General features: G+C 42.4%; 1 protein-coding gene across 1 annotated transcript in view; it reads right to left on the reverse strand.

Moving 5' to 3' along the window:
• Positions 1–838: 838 nt before the first annotated feature.
• ptchd4 (patched domain containing 4) overlaps positions 839–24,164 on the reverse strand; it is a 93,193-nt gene continuing 69,867 nt past the window's right edge. The window contains exon 3 of the mRNA XM_079643717.1: positions 839–6,817. Coding sequence (XP_079499843.1) covers positions 5,142–6,817 — 1,676 coding nt within the window. The 3' untranslated portion in view covers positions 839–5,141. The remainder of the gene's footprint in view (positions 6,818–24,164) is intronic.

A 24,164-nucleotide genomic window follows, 5' to 3' on the forward strand; every position in this document is an offset into this window, starting at 1 on the left:
ACTGAGAATAGACCTACAAATGTACTTTTTCCTCTTGTATAAATGCATTGCAACCCATTCAAAACAAGTTGATCTTCAGTGGGCTTGGGATTAAGTGCTAAAGATATGTAGTTCAGAAAGAATCTCAGAAAGATGAACACTTTGTTTGAGGTCTTTTTAGTGGATTTCTTGACAAGAGGAACATTTTAGAAAAATGTCACCTCGTTCTTTAAGTCGTGTGTCAAAAGAAGACGAAGCACACTCTGATAATGTGATTTTAAATATTGGATATAACATGCCGTTTCCATAACCCATCGGTAAGACCCAGTGTATGGCCTTAGAATAAACTCTATTAGATTCTAATGTTACTATTGAAATACACAGGAGCCTAATCAGACATTACTCAGCATTGGCTATAATGCTAATTGTAACAAATCTGAAGCATCGTGAATGTGTAGGTTGAGCTATAACACGTCCCCTAAGAAATTACCAAGTATATTTTGGAATGATGATCCAGAAGAGCCTAAAAGCTAAACAATAAAAACATTTGCTGCTATGCTGTTAACCGCATGTAATAGCTGTATTTCAGACATAAATTGGCGATGCCATAAAAATTCACTTATTTTCTAACCAGGTTTTAGAGTGATTATTACACAGCCTGATAGGCCGCTGTTGTTTAAAAAGGGCTGTTGAGTAAATAACTGTTATCTTAAATATGAGGGTGAATAGTAGATATTATTAAGAAGTCAAGACACAAAAACAAACAATAAAAAGGTGGCCAGAGTTTCCAGTATAAAAATGTGAATCATCAACAAACATTGACACTGCATTGTGCAAGAAATAAGATCTAGTATACTGGTAACATTCCACTGTTTATTACTGGCTTACTGTGTTCAACTTTTCTTCCCTTTTTTATTCTTTTTTTAAGAAAATTATGTCATTAAAAATCTTTCTATAGTATATTCTTTTCTTAAAAAATATAGAAAAGTGTAATTTACAGTTATTTTACACATGAAATTAACCTCTGGCTTCTGTTTTGGCACAGATATGACTAAAGTTGTTCTTTTGCAGCACATGGTGTTACAGAATATGCATCGAAACAACAAACATAAGTCACTACAGTGTAGCAAAAATAAAGAATACGCAGACTTCATACACGAAAATTAAATTCATGCATACATACATTACAGTGCCATGCAAACACAGTTCATTTTGGGTATTAAATTATTTAAGATTTGCATTTCTTTCCCGTGTTTCAAACATTTCATGCCTTCTTGCTATACATACATGACATGGCTTTTACATAATGTGACATTTACTGCAGCAGCTGTATGAAGTAGCCTGCCAAAAACATCTACTTTCCAAGCATGGTTTTGTAAATAAAAATCCTAAGGTTCTTATCATTGACAATTCAGCATTTAAGATTACTTTCTAACTCCACAAAAGCTGCAAATGTGGTGACAGGTAATTCATGACTCTTTTTCACCTCTTTTTCACCTCTGCATCTAATTTTGCGGGTGGGTATAAGTGGGTTTAATAACCCTGGCTGTGGACTGGCTTCTTGTTAATGGCAAACTATCCCTCTTCACACCTCAAGAAAACAGGAAAGCAGTATCCTCATAGTGATAGCCCCTTTAGAGCCAGCCAATCCCCTAAAAGCATATTGACTGGTCTGAAATCAGCTACATTTGCTCTTATACATGGTGTCTCTATCACATGCAGGAGGTCAGCTTCAGATTTGTATCCGTCAGAGCTGCTGACCTTGAGTGTCTTTGTATCGGGTCTCCAACATAGATTCTAATTGCGCCTTCGCACATGTAGATAATATTGTGTACACTGGGGAGGTGAGAGCCATTTTAAGACTGAACATTGAGGAAGGGTATTTGTGGACTGGACATTTTGAGATTTGAAGCATTAGGTCAAATGTTACTTATTTATTACATGGACAAGACCAGCTCAGGGCCTAAATATGTCATTATTAGTCTTCCAGATAGAAAGCCAAAGTCTCAACGTCACTTCCAGGGGAGTTCTGTTTCACTATTTTGCAGCTAGAATGAATTACTTGAAGAAGTTAAATGTTTACGAGGTTAACTATCCACAGTCTAGGATGAGTGTTTTTTATAGTACGTGCTATTATTTCACCCTTGATTATTGAACCAAAGTTTAAAGATTGATTTGCTGAACACAACATGGAAACACAGCATTTACCTAGCGTGGCATCACTGTTAGCCATTTTTCTTATTTTAACAGAATATTCCTTAGCTCGTATTTGTCATGATTGATGTTTGCCCTAAATACTCTTAGGCTAGGGGTGAATGGAATTCATAAAGCAGCACTTTTTTGTGACATGAGGGTGCATGAACAACAACAAGCTAATAGACGCTAAAACGCTCTGCAGAGCTGAGGTGAACCATTATACAGATGTGTGATGATTATTTGTGACATTGTCTTTTGATCCATTGATCTATCCATAAGTGTAGCTTTAAAGGCTGGCAATTACTAAATAGACAATGATTTTGCTTTTTCAAAAATACTAACCATGTCTTTACAAAATGGAGTGAAGACCATACAAGGGCTATAGTTGATAGCAACCAATCCAGAACCTTCCCTCTACGTCAAGGCCGCGCCCCTTTTTGGGTGAAAACATTCTGTCATTTGACTGGCGGTATATACAGATTCTGGAAGGATTTTACCTATCACATAAAAAAATTAGGAATACTGTGAATTAAGGATGGTCAGTCAGCAAATAGTTACATAACGTCATTGGAGATCTATTTCAGTCTGCCGGTGGACTACTGGCAGGCAGCAGGTTAAAACTTAAACTGGGATTTCCTTGGCTTGTCATGTTTTATATGTTAATGCAGCGACTACAGTCACTACTTTGACTTTTAACATAACAACTGTGTACATGGACAATTTGACGCTATTGTTATTAGTATCATAATGTAGCTGTTAAGTAATGTTTTTAGTTGTTGTTGTTTGACATGCAATACATGACACAACAGCTTTAACACTAGAACCGCCAACGGGTACATTTTACCCGCAGCTGTTTTTTGATTGTATGTAACTTTTGTTCAATAACATATTAAAGTCTCCCAGTCCGTGACTTTTCCTGAAAGTGTGTTATGTAGCACCCTCTGTTGTTAACAATTGTCAATATGAACTCAGATTGAAAAAATCGCCCAAAAAAAAGCCATTTATACCTATATCCACCAGCGGGTAATATTTACCTCATAAAAAATGCAGCGTAAACGTGACGTGTTGCTATAGCATGGCCTTTTGTCTTCTGCGGTTCCTTATAGATAGAGAGGTAGATTGAGAGAGAGAGATAGATATATTGATAGGTGGATAGAGAGAGAGAGATAGACAGATAGATAGTTATAGATAGTGTAACATCTTGGAGAATACAAGATCTTGGATGACTGAGCTCACGTTGAGGACGTAATGCATGTGTGCCAGTTGAATAAAGATGGACACTCGGAATGAGAGAAGTAGTCCACGTCGTCTATTTATGTCGACAATTATATGTTCATAGAACAGAACATTACAGATATATCGATAGAGAGAGATAGAGAGATTTGTACCTAAACAAAACACTAGTCTAACACCAAGCGTTTAAATCAGCACTCTTAGCGATATTTTAAACTTCATGCTATCTGCACAACCTATATCATATGAAAAGCTGAGAGTCCAGAGATTCTATTGGTATAGGTTTCATCCCTGTGCGATCAAAATTCACTGTTCTGTATGATAAATAAAATAACATTGTACCTTGAAAATCTATAGCGGGTACATTTTACCCGTTGGCGGTTTTAGGTATACAGTGACCTCTGGCGGTCCAAGTGTTAAGCATGATCCAACAATTTTTTCCGCTTTCCGCCAATTGTTTTTCTTAACCAGAAAGTGGGCGGGCCGTTGCAAGGCTGTGACGTAGTGCTGCTCTTATCGATATGGTAGGGCTAGACTTATAGTAATTATTTTAATGCAAATGTCACATTTTTGCATGAGGCTTTCGTAGTTCTGGAACAAAACCTGAAGGTAATGGTTTCACTTCGGCTATCTATCAGTTTTTCACATTATTCAGATATGGTGTATGTAACTAAAAGTGCCTTACTGCTTAATTAAAAGCCTGTTTCACAATCTTCATCTGAACGACATTTAGTATTTCATTGAAATTAGCTTAAATAATTCATGATCCATGTTGACTTATATGAAAGTTTAAACTAACTGAGACGTTTTTGTTGTTATAGAACTCAGTCAAACTAAAATATACACTATTTGGCACCACTGCTAGGTTTGGATAACATTCAGAACAATAACCAGTGCCATGCCAGTAAGCTTGTGTAAGTTGATCACAGAGACATTCATTCTCTCACATAGACTTCCCATTGTTTTCAACCTGCTATAAAGTTCAATATTTCATGCCTCGGAAACACTCTTCACTTTTGGTTTTACTGGTCTGGTGCAAAAGCAGTTTAGGATTAACTTGAGTCATACTCAGGCTTGCTGCTTATTCAAATACTGCTGCACGACAGTCCCTTATCACCTCCTCTTCGTACGCTGCAGCCCACTGCAGTTCCTTTAGACATTGCATACAACCTTATTTAACCTCTGGAATAGAGCAGACATATCTCCTGCTTATATTAACCGTGGCTGTATTCACACAATGCAATGTGCAAGGTAACTCTTCATAATGGACACAGTGTATGCCATCTGCCCTGTTCAGCTGTTAAGCTATTGTATCTTTCACAGAAAAGCATTTGGTGTGCTTTTCCCAGTTCCTCTCTTTCCACAGAATTTGGGATAGTTTCTTTTTGTTGGGTGTGAGGAGTAAGGTGCGTGCACAGTCGTCTCCTGCACAATTTGTTAGCAAAGCGTAAGTCTTAGTCTTGTATACCAAACGGTTGGGAAAGAGATTTAGAACCATGTTGCAGTTTGTGCAAATGAGATACACTGTTCAGACTGAAGGACTGAAAGACTAACCAGTGGGTCTGCACTCTACTCCAGCCAGCTTAGCTGCTATTGTTTTGGAGTTCCAACTCCTGAGGGGACATCTCGAACTCCCCTGCACCTCAAGAGGCGCTTTACCATTGGAGGACACCTCTAATCCATCAATAACTGACGGATAACCACTGATACTCATTGCTAAAACTACACACTACTCAGACATTTGTCACATGATCAGGATTTTCCCTGACTTCAATGCATTCTATCTCCTCCCTTTCTCTTTCCCTCTCCCTCTCCCGCTCCCTCTCCCGCTCTTTACGCTTGGCCCTTTTCTTTTTCTTGTGTCTCGTTTTGGACGGCGGGAAGAAGGTCAGGAAGACGGGCAGGATGACAAAGCAGTGCAGCACAACGCAGCCCGCAATGAGAAGGGAGCACTTGAACAGTGTGTAGGTCAGATTGGAAGGCACAAACACCAGGGGCATGATCCCGATCACGAAGCAGGATGTGTTCTGCAGGATCGCCGCCCCGTGCTCCTCCAGTGCCAACTTGATGCATTGCGTCCTAGTGTGCTCATTGGCCAGCACAAAAGTGTACAAGTGTGGTGCACAGTGATCCATGGCGAAGTTGAGGGTATAAATAAGGCACAGGATTGAGATGCTGTCCATGCCAACGTTCCAGAGGGTCATCAAACCCAAGACGCCCAGCTCGACGGACGTTACTGTGAGGATGAGCCAGAAGTTACCCAAGGGGTTGATGACCAGGAAGAAAGTGAGGATGAGGATTGTGAGTACGCTGAAGCCTGAGGTCAGGATAGGCGAGATGACAGAGGAGCTGTAGCGGTCCATGAACACAAACGTAGGATTGAAGGCAATGAACTTGATGCTGTTGATCAGCATCAAGGGACGAAGCTTCTCCAGAAGCTCCACCACCTCCTCTCGCTTCTTCTCCGTCGTCCGGGCAACCAAATACATCCGAGAGGCGATGATGTCGTACTCATCGGTCTCACGGTTCTTGGAGAATATTATGTCCTCCGAGAAGTGCTGGTACTCAGGGCTGCGCAGAAAGGAGCCCTTGAGGATTGTGATGAAGTCACCCTTGGTTGACGCACTCACATTCACCACCCGCAGGTAGTGGAAAAAGTTGTCCATCCAAGAGATCTTGTTGAAGCCATGACTCAAAGTCTTCAGGTGCTCCTGCACCGTGGAGTTCCAGTATTCGATGGGTTCGTAAATGTAAAACCCAATCACGGGACTGTAGTTACTGAAGTATTTCTGCTGGGTCTGGGCATACGAAACACTCGGAGAGTTACTCGCCAGCAGGTTCACAATATTTGATCCATCACTGATTTGTAAACATCCCATAAATGAGAAAGATGCGTAGATGAGATATAGAATAACCACAAAAGGTTTGACATAAGTGTTGGTAATCCATTCTGTGTAGTGCTCACGCAGGAAGTGCTGGATGAAGTGATTCTGGTAGGGGACGCTGTCGTGGTGCGTGGACAAGTCATGGCCGTCACTCATCATGGTTTTAAACCACGTGGGCTGGCGGTCCAGGTACTCCACTGAGGGGATTTTACAACAGAAAACACTGTGGTAGCGGTTCTGCTCCAGCTGTCCGGCAAACACCAGGCAGGAGCCGTAGAAGGAGAAAACATAGAAGTAGTTCACCAGGATGGCAACGCACATGCTCTGGCAGAAGATTTTCACCGACTCGATGTTGGTAAAAGGGCTAGCTCCCATGCCGAATGTGATGATGTAGAGTGAGCTGGTCATGGTGTAGCACACCATCACATCGGCAAAAGCGTCTGCCACACGCTCCTTGAAGGGAAGGTTCTCCCTCGTTCTCCTCCAGCCTGCCAGCAGCTCAAACACTCCTTTGGTTCCATGGCCTAAGAGAAAGAGAGACAAGCAAGTAATAATTATGTTTAAACTTATGTATTAGCAGTATGTGCAGTAAAAATCACATGTTCAGGAAAATTGGCTCATTTGAATGATATACCCTACCTAACCCTAACCCTTTTAAGATGGGATCTATTGTTGCATATAATGCTCCAAAATGTCCTTTGTAAGAAGCATTGCTTTACATACAGAAACTAGAGAAAGCTCCAATAGTGCAGTGATTAATTAATTTTGTAGATCAACCCAGAATTAAGCGTACGTTTTGTGGCTAACACACGTTTTATGATATATTTGGACCTTATCCTGCTGTACAAAACTGACGTATTTTATGTCGTAGAACAAAACAAGAACATCTCATAAGCTTGTGTTAACCTAGGATCTTATTTCAGGCTTCTATCTAAAATCACATTAAAAAAAACCTTAACTGCTAAGTCTTTGACAGGTTTTAGGACACCAATCTATAGTTGAAAAACAGAAAACTCTAATATTTTAAGCAATTAAATACAGAGAGCAGGTAACCTGTACATTTTTTGCCTCACTCATCACTCCCTAGACACCAACTGATTTTAATTTGCCACAGCTTTAACCTTGTAAGATGATATACAATAGATATAACATTGGTCATGTATTAACAACAACTTCTTGGCAGTGACTATAAAAATAAGGATTTGATTTGATGTGATTGTTTATCTGAATTATTGAGGCTTATTAACAACTGCTATCACAATTTACTTGAGCTTACATGAAACCAGTAAATGTAATTCAGGGTACTGATGTCAGCCGATGTATATAACCCGCAATACAATACACTCTTCAATACAAAAGACAATGTACTGTAGTTTTTGGGATTTTCAGTATTACCATTAAGGCGTCTTTGTATGAAACAACGGATTGAAAATAAAACTTGAACATCCTTGGTTTTACTCTACTAATAGAGACGCTGGCTTAGTGTTTCTTTTCATATCTGAGATGGAGCTGTACACATTCCTCATTACCATGCACTAGTGAGCAGGCCCATTCATGTGAGTCAAATCTGTGGGATTTTCACCAGTAAAAAATATAGACATGAATACCCAACATTCAAAGGCATATGCTCAGTAGTGGAACATCTCCCACACAGGAACACCCGTCCACCCACCCACACTGTTCATTTATTTGTAAAATGTCGGAGCCGCATTCCTGATGAGGGGGGAAAGTGCTGCGAGAGAATGTGCCATACATTTCTGAATGCGAGAATACATTTGAATGTTCCTCCACCATGTAAATATTTCAGTACAAGTGAACACCGCATTCGGCCCGTGCATATCTTTCTCAGCCAACATCAGCTTTTAAAAATTCCTTTCAAATCAAGCCACTGGACAGGGACGTGAGAGGACTGCTACCCTTGACAGCATTGTAAATGTCCCCTTGTCTGTGACAGAGCATAAGTTAATTAGCTATAAAGGATTAGGCCTTTGTAATGAGTTGGCTGGATGGCATTTCCTGCTTTTAGTTTTATTAAGCAGTGCTGCAAGTCAATTAGTTAGTGTCAGTTGGTTTAAAGGGTGTGGAGAGAAGGAAAATCCATGCCCAGGGTTTTCCCAACATTACACCAGGGGCGTTTCCATTCACCAGTCACCAAGTAGGACGTTATGTACCGGGGCATTTTCTGACCATGATTCGAAAAGCTTTGAGATTACTTTACAGTGATTGATTGCTGGCAGGAGGTGGGGGAGAAAAAATTATGAGACCATCTGGTTAATTGGCCCTGGTTAGTATCACCGCTTACACCACTGAAGGATTCTTACTAGAATGTTTTTACCATAGCAATAATAAGTGTAAAAGTATGTATCTTAGGAGGTATTCCTTCACTTATTCAACAATACTTAGGATTTGGGCTGCACGACTTGGAAAAAAATTTCTACTGCGGTTCCTTATAGATAGAGAGATAGATTGAGAGAGATGGACGGATAGATAGTTATTGATAGTGTAACATCTTGGATGACTGAGCTCACGTTGAGGACGTAATGCATGTGTGCAGGTTACGTGCCAATTGAATAAAGATGGACACTCGGAATGAAAGAAGTAGTCCGCGTTATCTGTTTATGTAGACAATTATATGTCCATAGAACAGAACATTATAGATAGATCGATAGATAGTTATAGATAGAGATAGAGAGATTTGTACCTGAACAAAACACAAGTCTAGCACCAAGCGTTTAAATCAGCACTGGTAGCGATATTTTATACTTCATGCTATCTGGACAAACTATATCATATGAAAAGCTGAGAGTCCACAGATTCTATTGGTATAAGTTTCATCCCTGTGCGATCAAAACTCACTGTTCTGTATGATAAACAAAAGAACACTGTACCTGGAAAATCAATAGCGGGTAAATGTGACCCGTTGGCGGTTTTAGGTATACAGCGACTTCTGGCAGTAGTGTTAATCTAATTGTGCTGCAATATCAATTACTATGTGAATGATTTATTAGCAGTTTTTCCAACCAAAAGACCAACATATAATGATTTCACAATGACACCAAGATGACAAAGGGAGAATGTCCTCAAATTGCTGGAACATACACATTTTGAGTGATTTATTGATAAAAAAAGCTTGTGGGTTAATTCTCTGCAAATGTGCTTTCATTATTTAAATCAAAACTTTGCATTTTTTTAATGGCTCACATATAACATCTAGAATAACAATAGACAGTATATGTTGGACATCTTAGAAAAGTTAGATTTCACACCCACTGTAATTATAATATTCCATATTTGGCACTTAAACATTGATTTGTTTGCATCTTCTACCTTCAAATCAACCATTTGCCTCTATTTGTTTCACTTCTATATGAATTTTTCCTTGAAGACATTTCTTTTGTACATCATATTGCGTATTATTACTAGGGATGTAACGATATACCGAATATCGCGGTATCGCGATAAATAAAAGTCTCAATACCTTCGTGAGACTGACAAAATCTATAGTTAATTTCTTTTTTTTTCTAAACCTTTATTTAACCAAGGGAGACCTGTCCAACATGGCAGCAAGTAGGTTACAACCTGAACATAAAACAACAGATAACACAAAAGGACATCATATTTACAGGGCTAAACCTGCATTTACACACCTAGAGACATTGACAAGTACCAACAGTATATTTATATCTCGCCCTGTCAATAAGCCTCACCTTCTTGGCAAAAACTGTATTGTTTTTGAAGTGGTGGAGAGACAATGCACAGTTTTACCCACTGCTGTCACCCATGGCCAAAGCATATCTCTCTGTCCCACAGAGATGGCGTTAGACTTTTTCGCTGTCCGAAAACTTCTGTCAGGTCTGAACTCGCCACTAACGTGTCACACTGACACAGGGTCTCCCCCTGTGTCAGAGAGAGAGAGAGAGAGAGAGAGAGAGAGAGAGAGAGAGAGAGAGAGAGAGAGAGAGAGAGAGAGAGAGAGAGAGAGAGAGAGCACGCTCGTGAACTGTCAACGAGGGGACGGGACGGTGTTATGCCGTGTTATGCATGCCCACCGAAATATGCATGTACCTCACGGGAGCGCGCAAAGCGTAAAGCAAAAACTCCCAGACATTTCAATGATCTGTACGGCAAAGTACGGTTTGGAAACCAAATCATTTCCTTTTTGGAGGGCATGCATAACACGGCAAACACCAGAGCCTCGCTGCGGGGAAACTTTGGCGCTGTTCCGAGTTTGTTCTAATCTGTCAAAATGACAGACTGCTTTCAGATTTGTCCTCATTGTTAAAAAAAATATTCGGTTAGCGCGACCACAGCTGTCCCAGCAACATCAGTACCAAGCGAGAGAGTTTTTTCAAAAGCAGGGGATATTGTAAATGCCCAAACATCCCAGCTTCTACCTGGAAATGTGGACATGCTCATATTCCTAAATATTCCTAAACCTGTCTGATAATGCTGAGTGAGTGAGTTAGTGTTGAGTTAATTGAAAAACTAAAGTGAAACTTTCTTTGGTACTAGTAGGTAAAAAAACACTGGTTGTTCTTGTTCCAGTCTATTTTTCTTTATTTTTCAATATCGCGATAAATACCTTAGCGACTTGTTATCGCGATATTATCGTACCGTGAGTTTTTGGTATCGTTACACGTTATGTGTTCTCTCAAGTCTTAGGGGACAGCTGTTGGCAAAGACAATTTCAGAGTAGCAAGAACATTCCAGAAAAACTAAATTGGACACAGGTAGCCTTTCCTTGTAGCTATCGTATCTACATATGTACCTTTTTCTTCGGCGTGAGAGGACGCTGGCGCTGACTGTTCGCCGCTTCTCTCTCCGAAAATCTCGTCTTTCTTTGTGTTAATCTAAGAGTTTCTGACCACTTGCTACTGCTATAGATTGCTAACTATTCTTTGGCTTTTGTGTTCTGATCTGGACATATTTGTTACACCCGATTGCCATTTTTGACGGACGCTTTGGTTCTCTACCCTGCTACATCTACCTGCTAACATTGCTCCATCCATCAAATAACCAGCCCCATTCTTCGTCCTGCCCCTCCCGTGGGCCCTGACTCTGGTTCTTTAAACCTCCCGCTCCTGCCGGTCCCCCCATCTGCTGTAAAGGACAGCCTGCAACTGACCTCTCATCCTGTCTGACGGCTGCCAACAGCTCCACTTTCAGCGCCGCTGGTCTACAACCATAGCCAGCGCTGTGCTAACGCTAGCATCCTACCGCGGCACTACGATGTTACGATACTCTGTCTCCCAACTTTTTAATCTCAATAACTTTTTTGCGCTTCCTCTAAGCTTGTCTGTCATCAATTGCCTCGGGCTTCTACGTAGACCGAGGTATGTCCATAGAGGTTCCAAACGCAGATTTGTTTACTCCCAGTCCGGAAAATCATCCATAACATCTATCTGGTCGACTAACCGCCATGTCCCACAACTGCCATGTCATCTGAGCGCACTTATTACTCCATATTATACACCCACCACTGGTCCGTTACAATCCCAGCTGTACCGAAAACCTGGAGTGGATTCCACTGCCCTCTTCTCAGAGCTGGTCCAAATTCCTGGAGTGGATGCCACTGCCCTCTTTCTCAGAGCTGGCCCTAATACCTGGAGTGGATTCCACCGCCCTCTGCTCAGAGCTGGCCCAAATAACTGGAGTGGATTCCACTGCCCTCTGCTCAGAGCTGGCCCAAATACCTGGAGTGGATTCCACTGCCCTGTGCTCAGAGCTGGCCCAAATACCTGGAGTGGATTCCACTGCCCTCTGCTCAGAGCTGGCCCAAATACCTGGAGTGGATTCCACTGCCCTGTGCTCAGAGCTGGCCCAAATACCTGGAGTGGATTCCACTGCCCTCTGCTCAGAGCTGGCCCAAATACCTGGAGTGGATTCCACCGCCCTCAACCACCAAAAACTGATAATAACACACTTCCGTCCACCTCCTCTCCACTCCTCCCCCCCATCTCACATTCCTCCCCGCACTGTCAACCTGGACAACCTCTCACCTCTTCAGCCTGTGACCATACCACCCCCCTCCCACTCAACTAATATTGCCCTCCTTAACATCCGATCACTCAACAAGAAAGCCCTCATCCTCCATGAACTAATCTTGGAAAAATCCCTTGATTTCCTTCTGCTCACCGAAACCTGGCAACAGCCCGATGACTTCTTCTCCCTCAACCAAACATCCCCCCCTGGCTTTAAATACATCACTAAACCCCGCCCCTCCCGCCGTGGTGGCGGCCTTGCTGTAATCCACAATCATCAGAACATCCAGATCACAGAACTAACCCTCCCCTCAGTATCATCCTTTGAATTCATTGCCTTCAAAGCCCCTCCCTCACTGACAGTCATCCTCATCTACCGGCCTCCTAAACCTCATCCCTCCTTCCTCTCCGATTTCACTGAGTTCCTCACACTTGCCTCATCCCTCTCTCAACATCTGTTACTACTTGGTGACCTCGACATTCACATTGACTCACCCACCTGCAAGCTGGCATCCGAATTCACAACCCTACTGGACAATTTCTCGATCACCCAACATCTCACCTTCCCCACCCATGACAAAGGACACATTCTTGATCTCGTCTGCTCTACCAACCTCCCAGTGATTGACCTCCACCCTTGCCCATTTCCCCTCTCCGACCACAAACTCATACAATTCACCATTGCCTCCCCCACCCGAAACCCCTGCCCACCCAGAAACATCACCTTCCGTAATCTACATTCCATTGACCATAACCATCTCTCTGAACTGCTATCGTCTAATCTCCCCCTGGACGCAACCCTCAGCTCACCTGACGATCTGCTCAACCACCTCAACTCCACCCTACTCACCTCCCTCAACACTTTAGCCCCCCTCAAAAATAAAACTGTTACTTTCAAGACCTCCTCACCCTGGTTCACACCCGCACTGCGTAAAATGAAGCAGCGAGGCCGCCAACTTGAACGTCTTTCAAAGAAATCATCCCTCACAGTCATTTTACATAAGCTACAAACTCCATCTCAATGCATACAGAGATGCTCTTATTGCCGCTAAATCTGCCTACCTCTCCAACATCTTCACTGACCCCTCCCGTAACCCCAGGACCCTCTTCTCCACAGTTAGCAAGCTCTTCAAACCTCGTGCTGATAACCTCCCTACTTCTACTTCCGCTACTTGCAGCTCATTCCTCCAGTTTTTCGCAGACAAAATTAACGCCATTAACCACTCCTTCTCAGCTCCATCTGATATACAAGCATCTCCCCCAACCTCCACCGCTACCATTTCTCCCCCCATCTCCCTTGACCTCCTGACTCCTCCTCCCCAGCGCCGCCTTTCCCAGTTCAACCTCGTTACCCCACTTGAAATACTCCATCTGATCGGTTCCTCAAATCCCACAACCTGCTCCCTTAACCCTCTAGCCACTCCTCTCCTGAAGTCCTGCCTCCCCGCCCTCTGCCCCTATCTTGCTAACCTTTTCAACTCCTCGCTGTCCCATGGAACCCTCCCCTCTGTCTTCAAAACTGCTGCCGTTACTCCAATCCTCAAAAAACCTGGTCTTGATCCCTCCTCCCTCACTAATTACCGCCCCATCTCCAACCTACCATTCCTCTCAAAAACTCTTGAACGCATTGTAGCCAATCAAATTCACTGCCATCTCCAAACCAACCAGCTTTATGAACCCCTTCAGTCTGGATTTCGTCCTCACCACAGTACAGAAACTGCACTCGTCAAAGTCCTCAATGACCTCCTCACCTCTGCTGACACTGGTTCCCTCAATATTCTCATCTTCCTCGACCTGAGTGCAGCCTTCGATACCGTGAGCCAAAACATCCTGCTCACCTGACTCAGGGACATTGATATTGGAGGTATTGCACTCAGGTGGCTCCAGTCCTACCTCACTGAACGATCCCACTTCATCTCCCTCCCCAACCACTCCTCTGCCACAGCTTCAGTCACCCAAGGCGTTCCTCAAGGATCAGTACTTGGACCCCTCCTCTTCATCATTTACATCCTGCCCCTCGGTCAGATACTCCGCCACTTCAACCTGGACTTCCACTGCTATGCTGATGACACTCAGATCTACCTCAGCACCAAATCCCTTCATAACCCACCCCTTACCCACATCGATTCCTGTCTGACAGCTATTAAAACTTGGATGCAACATAACCTCCTCAAACTGAACAGCAACAAAACAGAACTCCTTCTAATTGGCTCCAAATCCACCCTCAGCAAGGTCACTAAAATAACACTTACCATTGATGGCACCATTGTTTCCCCCTCCAATCAGGCACGCAACCTTGGCGTAATCTTTGACCCCACCCTCTCCCTCGAACCTCACATCCGCCAAACAGTCAAAACCTCATTTTTCCACCTCCGCAATATTGCAAAAATCCTACCCTCTCTCACCCGCCCCGCAGCCGAACGACTAATCAGTGCATGACATTAAGGATTTTGGGGGATGGCCCTGTGGGCCATCTAAGCTAATTTACAGATGGCCCTGAGCCCAATAGAGATTGCCCTGAAATGGACGAAATGGCACGAAGGGTTTGGGGGGCCTCCCCCTAGAACATTTAGATTTTTCCAGGTCTTACTGTAGATGCTGTCTGGTGCATTCTCTAGACTGAATTATAAGATGAACCACCACAATATTATATTGTACAATTTCAATTGTATTCTTCATTTCACTTGTTTGTTTGCTCGCTTGCATGCCCTGCATAGCTATAAGAAATACTTAGTTGTTGGTCAAGACACTTTCCATCTGATGAAGGCAAATGCCTTCCCAGATGTAAAAAAGTAGAAAACATTACATTCAGTTATAACTGCCAAAACAAAACATTATTTACACTATTATGGCCCCTGTTAAAAATGTTTGTAATGTTATCTACTGTAAATTGGTCGAATGAATGCTTCCTCATCCGGAAGCTGACCGAGCAGACCCGAGCAGGAGTCGAGAGGAGCCGAGCGCATCCGCAAAGCACACAACATGGTGACGTCGGAGTTCCCGTTAGCCGCAAATCTAAATCTCTTCGGTCAAAATAATTTCCCTTTAGCGCAATACCGCTTCAGTTGCGCCACTTATGTGACAGACAAGAAGAGTATGTGACAGACAAGAATAGTCAATTCTAATGTCTAACACGTAATGTGGAGAAAGAGATGTCCTGTCTGGGTTGATTGTGCGTTGATCTGTTGGTAATGCCTCGGGGCTCCGGTGGGCATGTAAACAAATGCATAATGCTGCGCTATACTTTGTGGCCTCACCCGGTTGCATAGCGACACTTATTGTTTAGGTGTCTTTTAATAGGCAGGTAGTCATATCATTAGCTAGAACTAGCTGGATCGGATCGATATGGACATAAACGCGAGTGAAGTCTAATCTGACCGTCTGACGGGAGAGAGAGATCAGCTGCTGCTGCTGACGAGTCGACACGCAGCTCTGCATGATCACATGCAGCGGTGAGCGGACAAAACACACACTTCAGGTTAGAATATCACTCGCAGCTATTTTAATTACCTCTCAAACTACCTAAACTAGTTATAGATATGGTTAGTTTTACTGTCGGGTCACTCATTACTGGATCCGCGAGCTGCATGATACTGGCATAATAGATTGCCAAATCGGGCAACCAGCAGGTGAGGCTTCATTGCCCGAGCTAAATACTAGATGGCCCCGGGCCATCGGGCAGTCCTTAATGTCGAGCCCTGCTAATCCATGCCTTCATTTCCTCCCGCCTTGACTACTGCAACTCACTTCTTTACGGCATCAGCACTACATCCCTCAACAGACTCCAACGGGTTCAAAATGCAGCTGCACATCTCCTCACACATACCAAATCATGGCATCACATCAGCCCAGTCCTCAAAGACCTCCACTGGCTTCCTGTCTCCCATCGCATCAATTACAAAATTATGGTCCTCACCTACAAAGCACTCCACCATTTGGCCCCCCCTTATTTCACAAACCTTCTCACTCCTTATCAACCCCCACGGTCCCTCAGATCCACCGCAGCCGGACTCCTATCCATTCCCACATCCACACTCTGCAGCTTTGGGGACAGAGCCTTCTCAGTGGCAGCTCCTAGGCTCTGGAATTCCCTCCCCCAAGATCTCCGTGACTCTGAGTCCCTCACAGTCTTTCAGTCCCGCCTCAAAACACATATTTTCAACTCTTCCTACCCATAAGCCCCCCTCCTCTCAATCAATTTCCTCTTGACTGCCTTTTTATTTATTTTACTATACTTACTTGTTTGCCTGTCCATGTTTGTCTACCCTCCCTCATATTGTAAAGCGTCTTTGAGTTGTGAAAAGCGCTATATAAATAAAATGCATTATTATTATTATTATTATTACTTCAACATTAACATCTAAAAGCATATGCTGCTAATGTGACATGTAAGTTGTAGTAGATAAGATAAAACATTTTAAAACATGGATGAGACCTTTGAAACAGATTGAGACTGTAGTGTTGGCACTCTGTCTGCTTTCTAGTAAGAGTACAATCAATGACACTTGAAATTTCACACCTGTCTTGTCTTCTGTGAAACTACCTTTGTCTTTGAAAGCTGTATGCTCAAATGTCAGAAGAATACCAATTAGAAGGGCAAGAGAGAAGTGAAAAAGCGCAATCAAAGATGAAATACAGCAGACACTGGCTGAGGAGATACATATTTCCCACCATGTCAAACTAAGACAGGCGCTCCACTGGACAACATGTTTGAAGTCAGCAACAAGAACAGCAAGGATAACACCAAAAAACTCTCCAACTCGTCGGGACATTCGACTTTGAAAAGTATTTCATATAGCGCTACCAAGGAGATATAACATATTTTGGAAATCCAGTGATTATAAAAAAAATCACAACGACTTAAAATGTTGTATTTACGGTTGGATTGTAAATTCAAACTTAGCCTGTATAGTTATTCAAAAAGAGGAAATAAAATATCACTTAAAGGTGGGGTAGGTAATTTTGGAGAAACCAGCTCGAGTGCGCTAGAATTTGAAAATCCACAACGGGAAAAAGTCTGCCACATCCTTACAGAGCCCCTCCTCCAACACACACGAATGTGCACATGACCAATGAGGGCACGAGATAAGTTTATGCACAGATGGAAGGCTGACAGGCAGGTAGGACATCCAGTTATTTTAGCTGGGCCGGCTAAAATGATTGGTCGTGGTTTTTACAGCACTACGGCTTCCACAGATGACATTTTTGTATGTATTTATTGTCAAAGCATTTAATGTATTCATTGCTATCGGGCAGTTAAGAGCATTCCATGGAATATAACAAAAATATTTCTGAAATAAATTACATACCCCACCTTTAATTAAAATTAAAAAGCACAAACCAAAAACAAAAATTAGTTCTTAATACATGGTGTTGTGCTATGTACACATAGAAATTCATCTGAATCCTCTATTTCTATTTCATATTTACACCCTCAGGAGTAACTGATGCTAATACTCATTTAGATGAGGAATGACACATCTGGCCTGATAAAGAAGCTGTTTAGTAATGTTTCACTCGTAACCGTAGTCCAAATGAACAAAAAAATTAAACGGCTGGACAGTGCAGCAGCTTTAATCAATGACAGAGTGGAGGAAGCAGGAGGGAGTGGAGCACATGGCTGGAAGCATGACTGCCGCTCAATGTTAATCAGATTTGGAGGGAACCGACAATTTTCTGAATTTCTGAATGCTGATAGATGCAAAACTTAATGTCCAATTCTTTTCTTGGGCCTCTGAGAACGTTAGGAATGAATGAAGAGAGAAGAGCGGGGTGATGTAACAAGAGACATAAGGAGAGAATGCATTCCCCATTATTGCAGAGATAAAACTTCACCAGTGTCAAAGTGAACACCCCTGAACAATGGAACACACCTACACTACACACACACACGCACGCACGCACGCACGCACGCACGCACGCACGCACGCACGCACGCACGCACGCACGCACGCACGCACACACACACACACACACACACACACACACACACACACACACACACACACACACACACACACACACACACACACACACACACACACACACACACAATGTGACTACCCTCTTAGAACTTTATAGCCACAACTATGGCTCTGCAGGGAAAACCACGCTCATATAATCTGTTGCTCTCGCCATCTTCACCCACACACAGACGCTGTTGAACAAACACCCACATGCTGAGAGTAAATGAACTAGTCTGCCTCCTTTTACCTCCTCCTTTTTCCCTATGAAACTGCTGTTGGTGAAACACATTTTCTGGGAGCTGCAGTGAAGGGCAAACAGTTCTAAAAAGCTGTGAAAAGCCAGTTATCAGCCTGCAAAAAACAATACAAATGTGCTTTACAAGTGGTGTGGTTTAGCTTTTTCCCAAGTGTATCTGCTATTTTCTACAATGAGATCATTTTGTCAGTATTTTTTCGGTAATGATACCATTGGAGTGTCCGTAGGGATTCTTGGACTGAAATTAAAATCAACATTCTGAATTAAAGCCGGAATTTGAATAAAGGCTTCCCTTTATTTGAATTATCTTTTAGTCACTCATTGAGAAATTGGACAATGTTTTAATCAACCCCTCTCAAAAGATCTGTTGGCACTAGAGATGTTACTCTAGATGTGGATGTGATTGTTTATTGTACAAGAGATTCATTGTAGATGCCCGGTTCTCTTATGTGGCATCACAGGGGTCAATCCTGGGTCCTCTGTTATTCTGTATCTATATGCTCCTATCTTTGGACACAATATAATAATGTTATGTGGATGCAAAACAAACTGTCCAATCCTGAGCCTTGCTACTCAATATCAAAATAATTTACAGTAAGGTGTTTGTTTTAGATTTTTCCAAAATCAAAATTATAAGCACTAATTTCGTCAAACAGAATTAAAGGTGTTAAGACAGCTGTACTGATTAAATTAGAAGCGTATACATTATTTCATATGTAGGTACATAATACAACTGCTAAGTAGTTGTCCTTGCAATACAAGAACAATGCTGCCATTTCAGTAGGTCATTAAAATGCTGACTTTTCATGTGAGTCGTGCTGCTTCGGCCTCAGGTTTTTCTAACTAAGCATTTCAATTTATAAAGAAGAACCATTGAGAATGGTTTGCAGTTTAATTTGATTCCACTGGAAACATTAAAAAGTCTCCAAGAGATGGCTTTTTTCAGCCTGCTTTTGTTTACCTATGTCTGAAATCAATGTCACATCCAACAATTAGGCGAGACACCCCAGGTGAATAGGGTACATTTTTTAAACTTAAATATATCAGCTAGAAATTTCTCCAGTTAATTACTTACATTAAGAAAATTGTTTTTTGTATTACAAGTTTTCTGAAATAGCATATTTAAATACGCAAATTAGCCATACTCTTGTTACATATGCACATATTTTTATACATTTCAGGAACACAAATCTGAACATTTGATAAAGCCAGGTTCAAAATTCTTGTTTCATTTTGTAGCCATATTAGAATCTACATTTTTTACAGAAGGGATTTTGGATATCTCTTTTTATCACTCCATAAATCTGAAAATACTGCCCTAAAATATCAATTTTGCCATGTTTTTTATGTTATATAATTCAGGCTAATGATATGTGAACAAACCCTTCTGTAAAAACCTTCAGAATATTGATAGGAATATGACTGGAAGGTTTGGTGTATGTAAGTGCTACTGAAGTGGAACTCAGAATAGGAGAAAAAACTAATTTTGAGAAAACAACCTTTAACCCTTAAAGACCGAGCGAGCCGCCCGCGGCTTCAAAGAGGTAGCGTTCTAAATTGCTTAATAACTTATTAGTAAATTATTGTTTGTGTCGCATTTATCGGTTGCTATTTCTGTATAACCCCGTAAATTGTTCGTCCTAAGAGTATTTATAATGCATGGCCATTTGCCGTAATTGTGTCATAAAGTGAAGTCCTGAGCTCAAGATTCACTATCAATAGAGGCTACTATTTATTTTCAGTAAAAAAACGTCAAGCAATACCTTTCATTTATTGCCTCATTCCGCTTGCCCTCTTTGGTTGTTTGTTATAAGGTCTAATGTTATTATATTCATTACATTACAATTCAGTTACTGATTCCATCAACTAGTAATGTTAGCAGAGCGATAAAGTGTGTATCAAATCAAAAGTTGAGACTGTGTTTAGAAAATAGATAGGATGACACTGGAGAAATAAAAGCAATAAAGAAATAAAATAAATTCAGACATTTATATCTGTATATTTTCCTCCCTTTTATTTTAGTCCAGAGGATGAGAGAGGGGATGCACAAGCCACTGTCCCCATCAGTAGGCCTCCTTCAAACCGAGAGGGAAAAGAATGTGGCCAGGAGGGTGCAGCATCCAGAAAAAAGGCCAAACCAAACCGTACCTCAATGCCAGCCCCCCTGACAGTGAAAGGGAGATGAAGAGGAAGAGGAAAAGGGAAAAAAACATCTCTGACCCCAGAATCCAATCCAATCCAATCAATTTTATTTCTATAGCACATTTAAAAACAACAGAGTTGAACAAAGTGCTGTACATCAACAACTGTATAAAAACATAGCATAAATACATAAAAACAGACAGGACATGAAACAAATATAAAACACGAGACAATAAAACCAGATCAGAAGCCACAGACCGAGAAACTTACATGACGTAAAAACAATACAGGACACTAGTAAGATAAAAACTAGGGCTGTCAGTCGATTCAAATATTTAATCGCGATTAATCGCATGATTGTCCATAGTTAATCGCAAATTAATCGCACACTTTTTATCTGTTCTAAATGTACCTTAGAGGAATATTTTTCAAGTTTTTAATACTCTTATCAACATATGAGTGGACAAATATGCTTTGTTCAATTGTTTATTATCATTTGAACAATGACAAATATTCTCATGAATATTAAACACAACAACCTCTGAACATTACAAATATTCGCCTCAATTCAATCTGGAACCTCTCTCATACAATAATACAAAACAAAGTGTGTGTGTGTGTGTGTGTGTGTGTGTGTGTGTGTGTGTGTGTGTGTGTGTGTGTGTGTGTGTGTGTGTGTGTGTGTGTGTGTGTGTGTGTGGGGGTGTGTGTGTGTGTGTGTGTGTGTGTGTGTGTGTGTGTGTGTGTGTGTGTGTGTGTGTGTGTGTGTGTGTGTGTGTGTGTGTGTGATGGATCGTTGGAGCTATGTGCAACTCAAGGCATATGCTCGAACGGGAGCTGCCTGGACGCTGAAATCATGTTGCGCGCACTATCCCTGCTGAGTGTGCTGACTTTTCCCACAATGTCCCACTGTCTGGCTACCTCCATAAAGTGAAGTGCTCGGTGCAGTTGTCGGCGAAATGTCGCTCCTCTGTTTTAATTGAAACAGCTCCTTATATCCGTTAGCGCAGCTAGCTAGCACCAGATGCTAACAACAACAATACACGTAAGGTTTCTTGCTCGCGCCACACACGGGCGGCAGGAGCGGGGCTGTCAGCATCAGCTTGTAGATGCTATTTGAAACTCGATGCGCTCTGAAACTACGGGGCGGCTGAGGACAAAAAATACACAAGCGTTAATCGCGTTAAAATCATTAGTGGCTTTAATAATTTTGACAGCCCTAATAAAAACCCAAATTTAAAAGCACAAGGGTCATACCTGGTCTGTAAAAGCCAGGGAAAAGCAGTGGGTTTTTAAACGAGATTTAAAAACAGGCAGAGTTGGAGTAAGTCTAACCTGGAGGGGTAATTTGTTCCATAACTTTGGAGCTACAACAGCAAAGGCTCTGTCTCCTCGCTGCTTTAACCTCGATTTTGGGACTACCAGAAGGAGTCTGTCAGCGGACCTCAGTGACCGTCTGGTTGTGTATGGTTTTAAAAGATCTGCCAGGTACGGTGGGGCTAAACCGTTTAGGGCCTTGTATGCGAACAGTAACATTTTAAATTGGATTATAAAACAGACTGGTAGCCAATGTAACGAGGCGAGTACAGGCGCCTGCCTGTCCTTTTAAGGAGGCGCGCAGCAGCATTCTGGACCAGCTGTAGGCGTGACAGGGAAGCCTTGGTTACTCCAATATACAGAGCATAGCAGTAATCAAGTTTAGTGGATATAAAACAATGTATTACTTTCTCAAAGTCATCAAAAGAAAGGAAAGGCTTGACCTTTGCTAAAAGTCTTAGCTGAAAGAAGCTGGATTTTACGACAACATGTATCTGTTTGTCTAGTTTAAAATCACGATCAATCCGTACACCCAGGTTTGTGACAATGGGTCTCACATATGGGACAAGAGAATCCAGCAGAGGCGGGGCATTGGGGCCACCACTGGGTCCAAACATTATGACCTCTGTCTTTTTTTCATTGAATTTTAAAAAGTTCAAGGCCATCCAGGCTCTGATGTCCTGCAGACAGTCAGACAGGCGTTGCTCAGGGTTTGGGTTATTTATTTTCAGGGGCATGTAGATTTGCGAGTCATCTGCATAAAAATGAAATGAGACGCCATATTTCTTAATGATAGCGCCCAGGGGGAGCAGGTATAGGGAAAATAAAATCGGCCCAAGAATGGAGCCTTGGGGTACTCCGTATGGGAGAGGAGCAGAGGAGAAAGTAAATTCATTAAGATTTACATTAAAACTTCTTTCAGACAGATATGACTTAAACCCGATCCAGCGGCCGCAGGTTCAGAGGATTCACTCCGCGTCTGCCTAGACGGGAATGACAGCGGCCGGGGGTCTGGGTTTCCTCAGAGCCAACGACAGGTACCAGCCAAGGGTCGATAGGATCCAGTAAACGCCGAGAAAAAGTGAGTTGAACCGCTCCATTTTCAGTCCGAAGGGACGAGGATAGCGCCAACCAAGCTTTCAGCTTCACCAGCTGGCCTCCGCGGGTGCCACGGCGCCTGCGGCGCTTCCCAAGAGGAGGTTGAGGCGGAGCCCGGTATAGGTGAGCAGGTATCCCAGACAGGAACAGGGGACAGAAAGTTTTCTGATCACAATGATCAAACTCCCACAGATTCTTGGCAGAGAGGCGAATATCCAGGAGTGTTTGATGATCATACGCCATAGGGAGTTTACATTATCAGTGACAAGTGACATAAACAGTATAAACATAAACCAGGTTGCGAGCGACATATGGCAAGCCACATACACTGGCGTCATCTTTTTCTGCTCCTGGCAGAAGAGCCAGGAGCTGTTTGAGCGGACCTGAGATGCCAGATACTGCCCAACAACTACCATACTTTTGCCTGAAGAGAGCCCCTGGAGTCTAAGGTTTTGTTGGTTTGGAATATGCTCCAGCACAAATATTTACACTATTTTTCAATAACCAAGCTGTAAATCTCTGAAAAAAATGCTGAAAAGGAGCAGGCCAAGGGGGAAAAGTTTGTTTGGCTAAAGCCGGTAAAATTCCTCATGTAGGCCTATGTCGGCCTTATGATGTTCATGCCACTTCTATAACTGTCCAAAGTAAGAGACTACTGGAGGAAGGGATCATACCTAAGTGTTCTCTTTCCTGCTTTTGTCATGACAAGAGACAGGTTCATGGCAATAAGCAGAGCTTTACACCTGAGCGACCCAGGCCACGATTTGGCAAATGACTGGAAAAAGGACACCCCAGAGTACGATCCACTCCATCGCCTAAAACCACTTCAAGCCACCATAAAAGAGGCATGCAAGGCAATGTGGCAGGCTAGGAAAGACATTTCAATTGATGAACGGATGGTGGCCACAAAAGCCAAAATTAGACTGAGGCAGTACATGAAGGCCAAGCCAACGAAGTGGGATGTGAAGCTGTTTGTGTTAGCAGACTCCAGCAATGGCTATACCATCGATTTTTCCATCCATACTGGAAAGAGCCTCTTCATTCCAGGACAGGGTCTCTCCTATGATGTTGTCAGTGGCCTAATGGATAATTCCTACTTGGGGAGAGGTTA

Source organism: Notothenia rossii (genome assembly GCF_949606895.1).
Source record: "Notothenia rossii genome assembly, chromosome: 8".
NCBI lineage: Eukaryota > Metazoa > Chordata > Actinopteri > Perciformes > Nototheniidae > Notothenia > Notothenia rossii.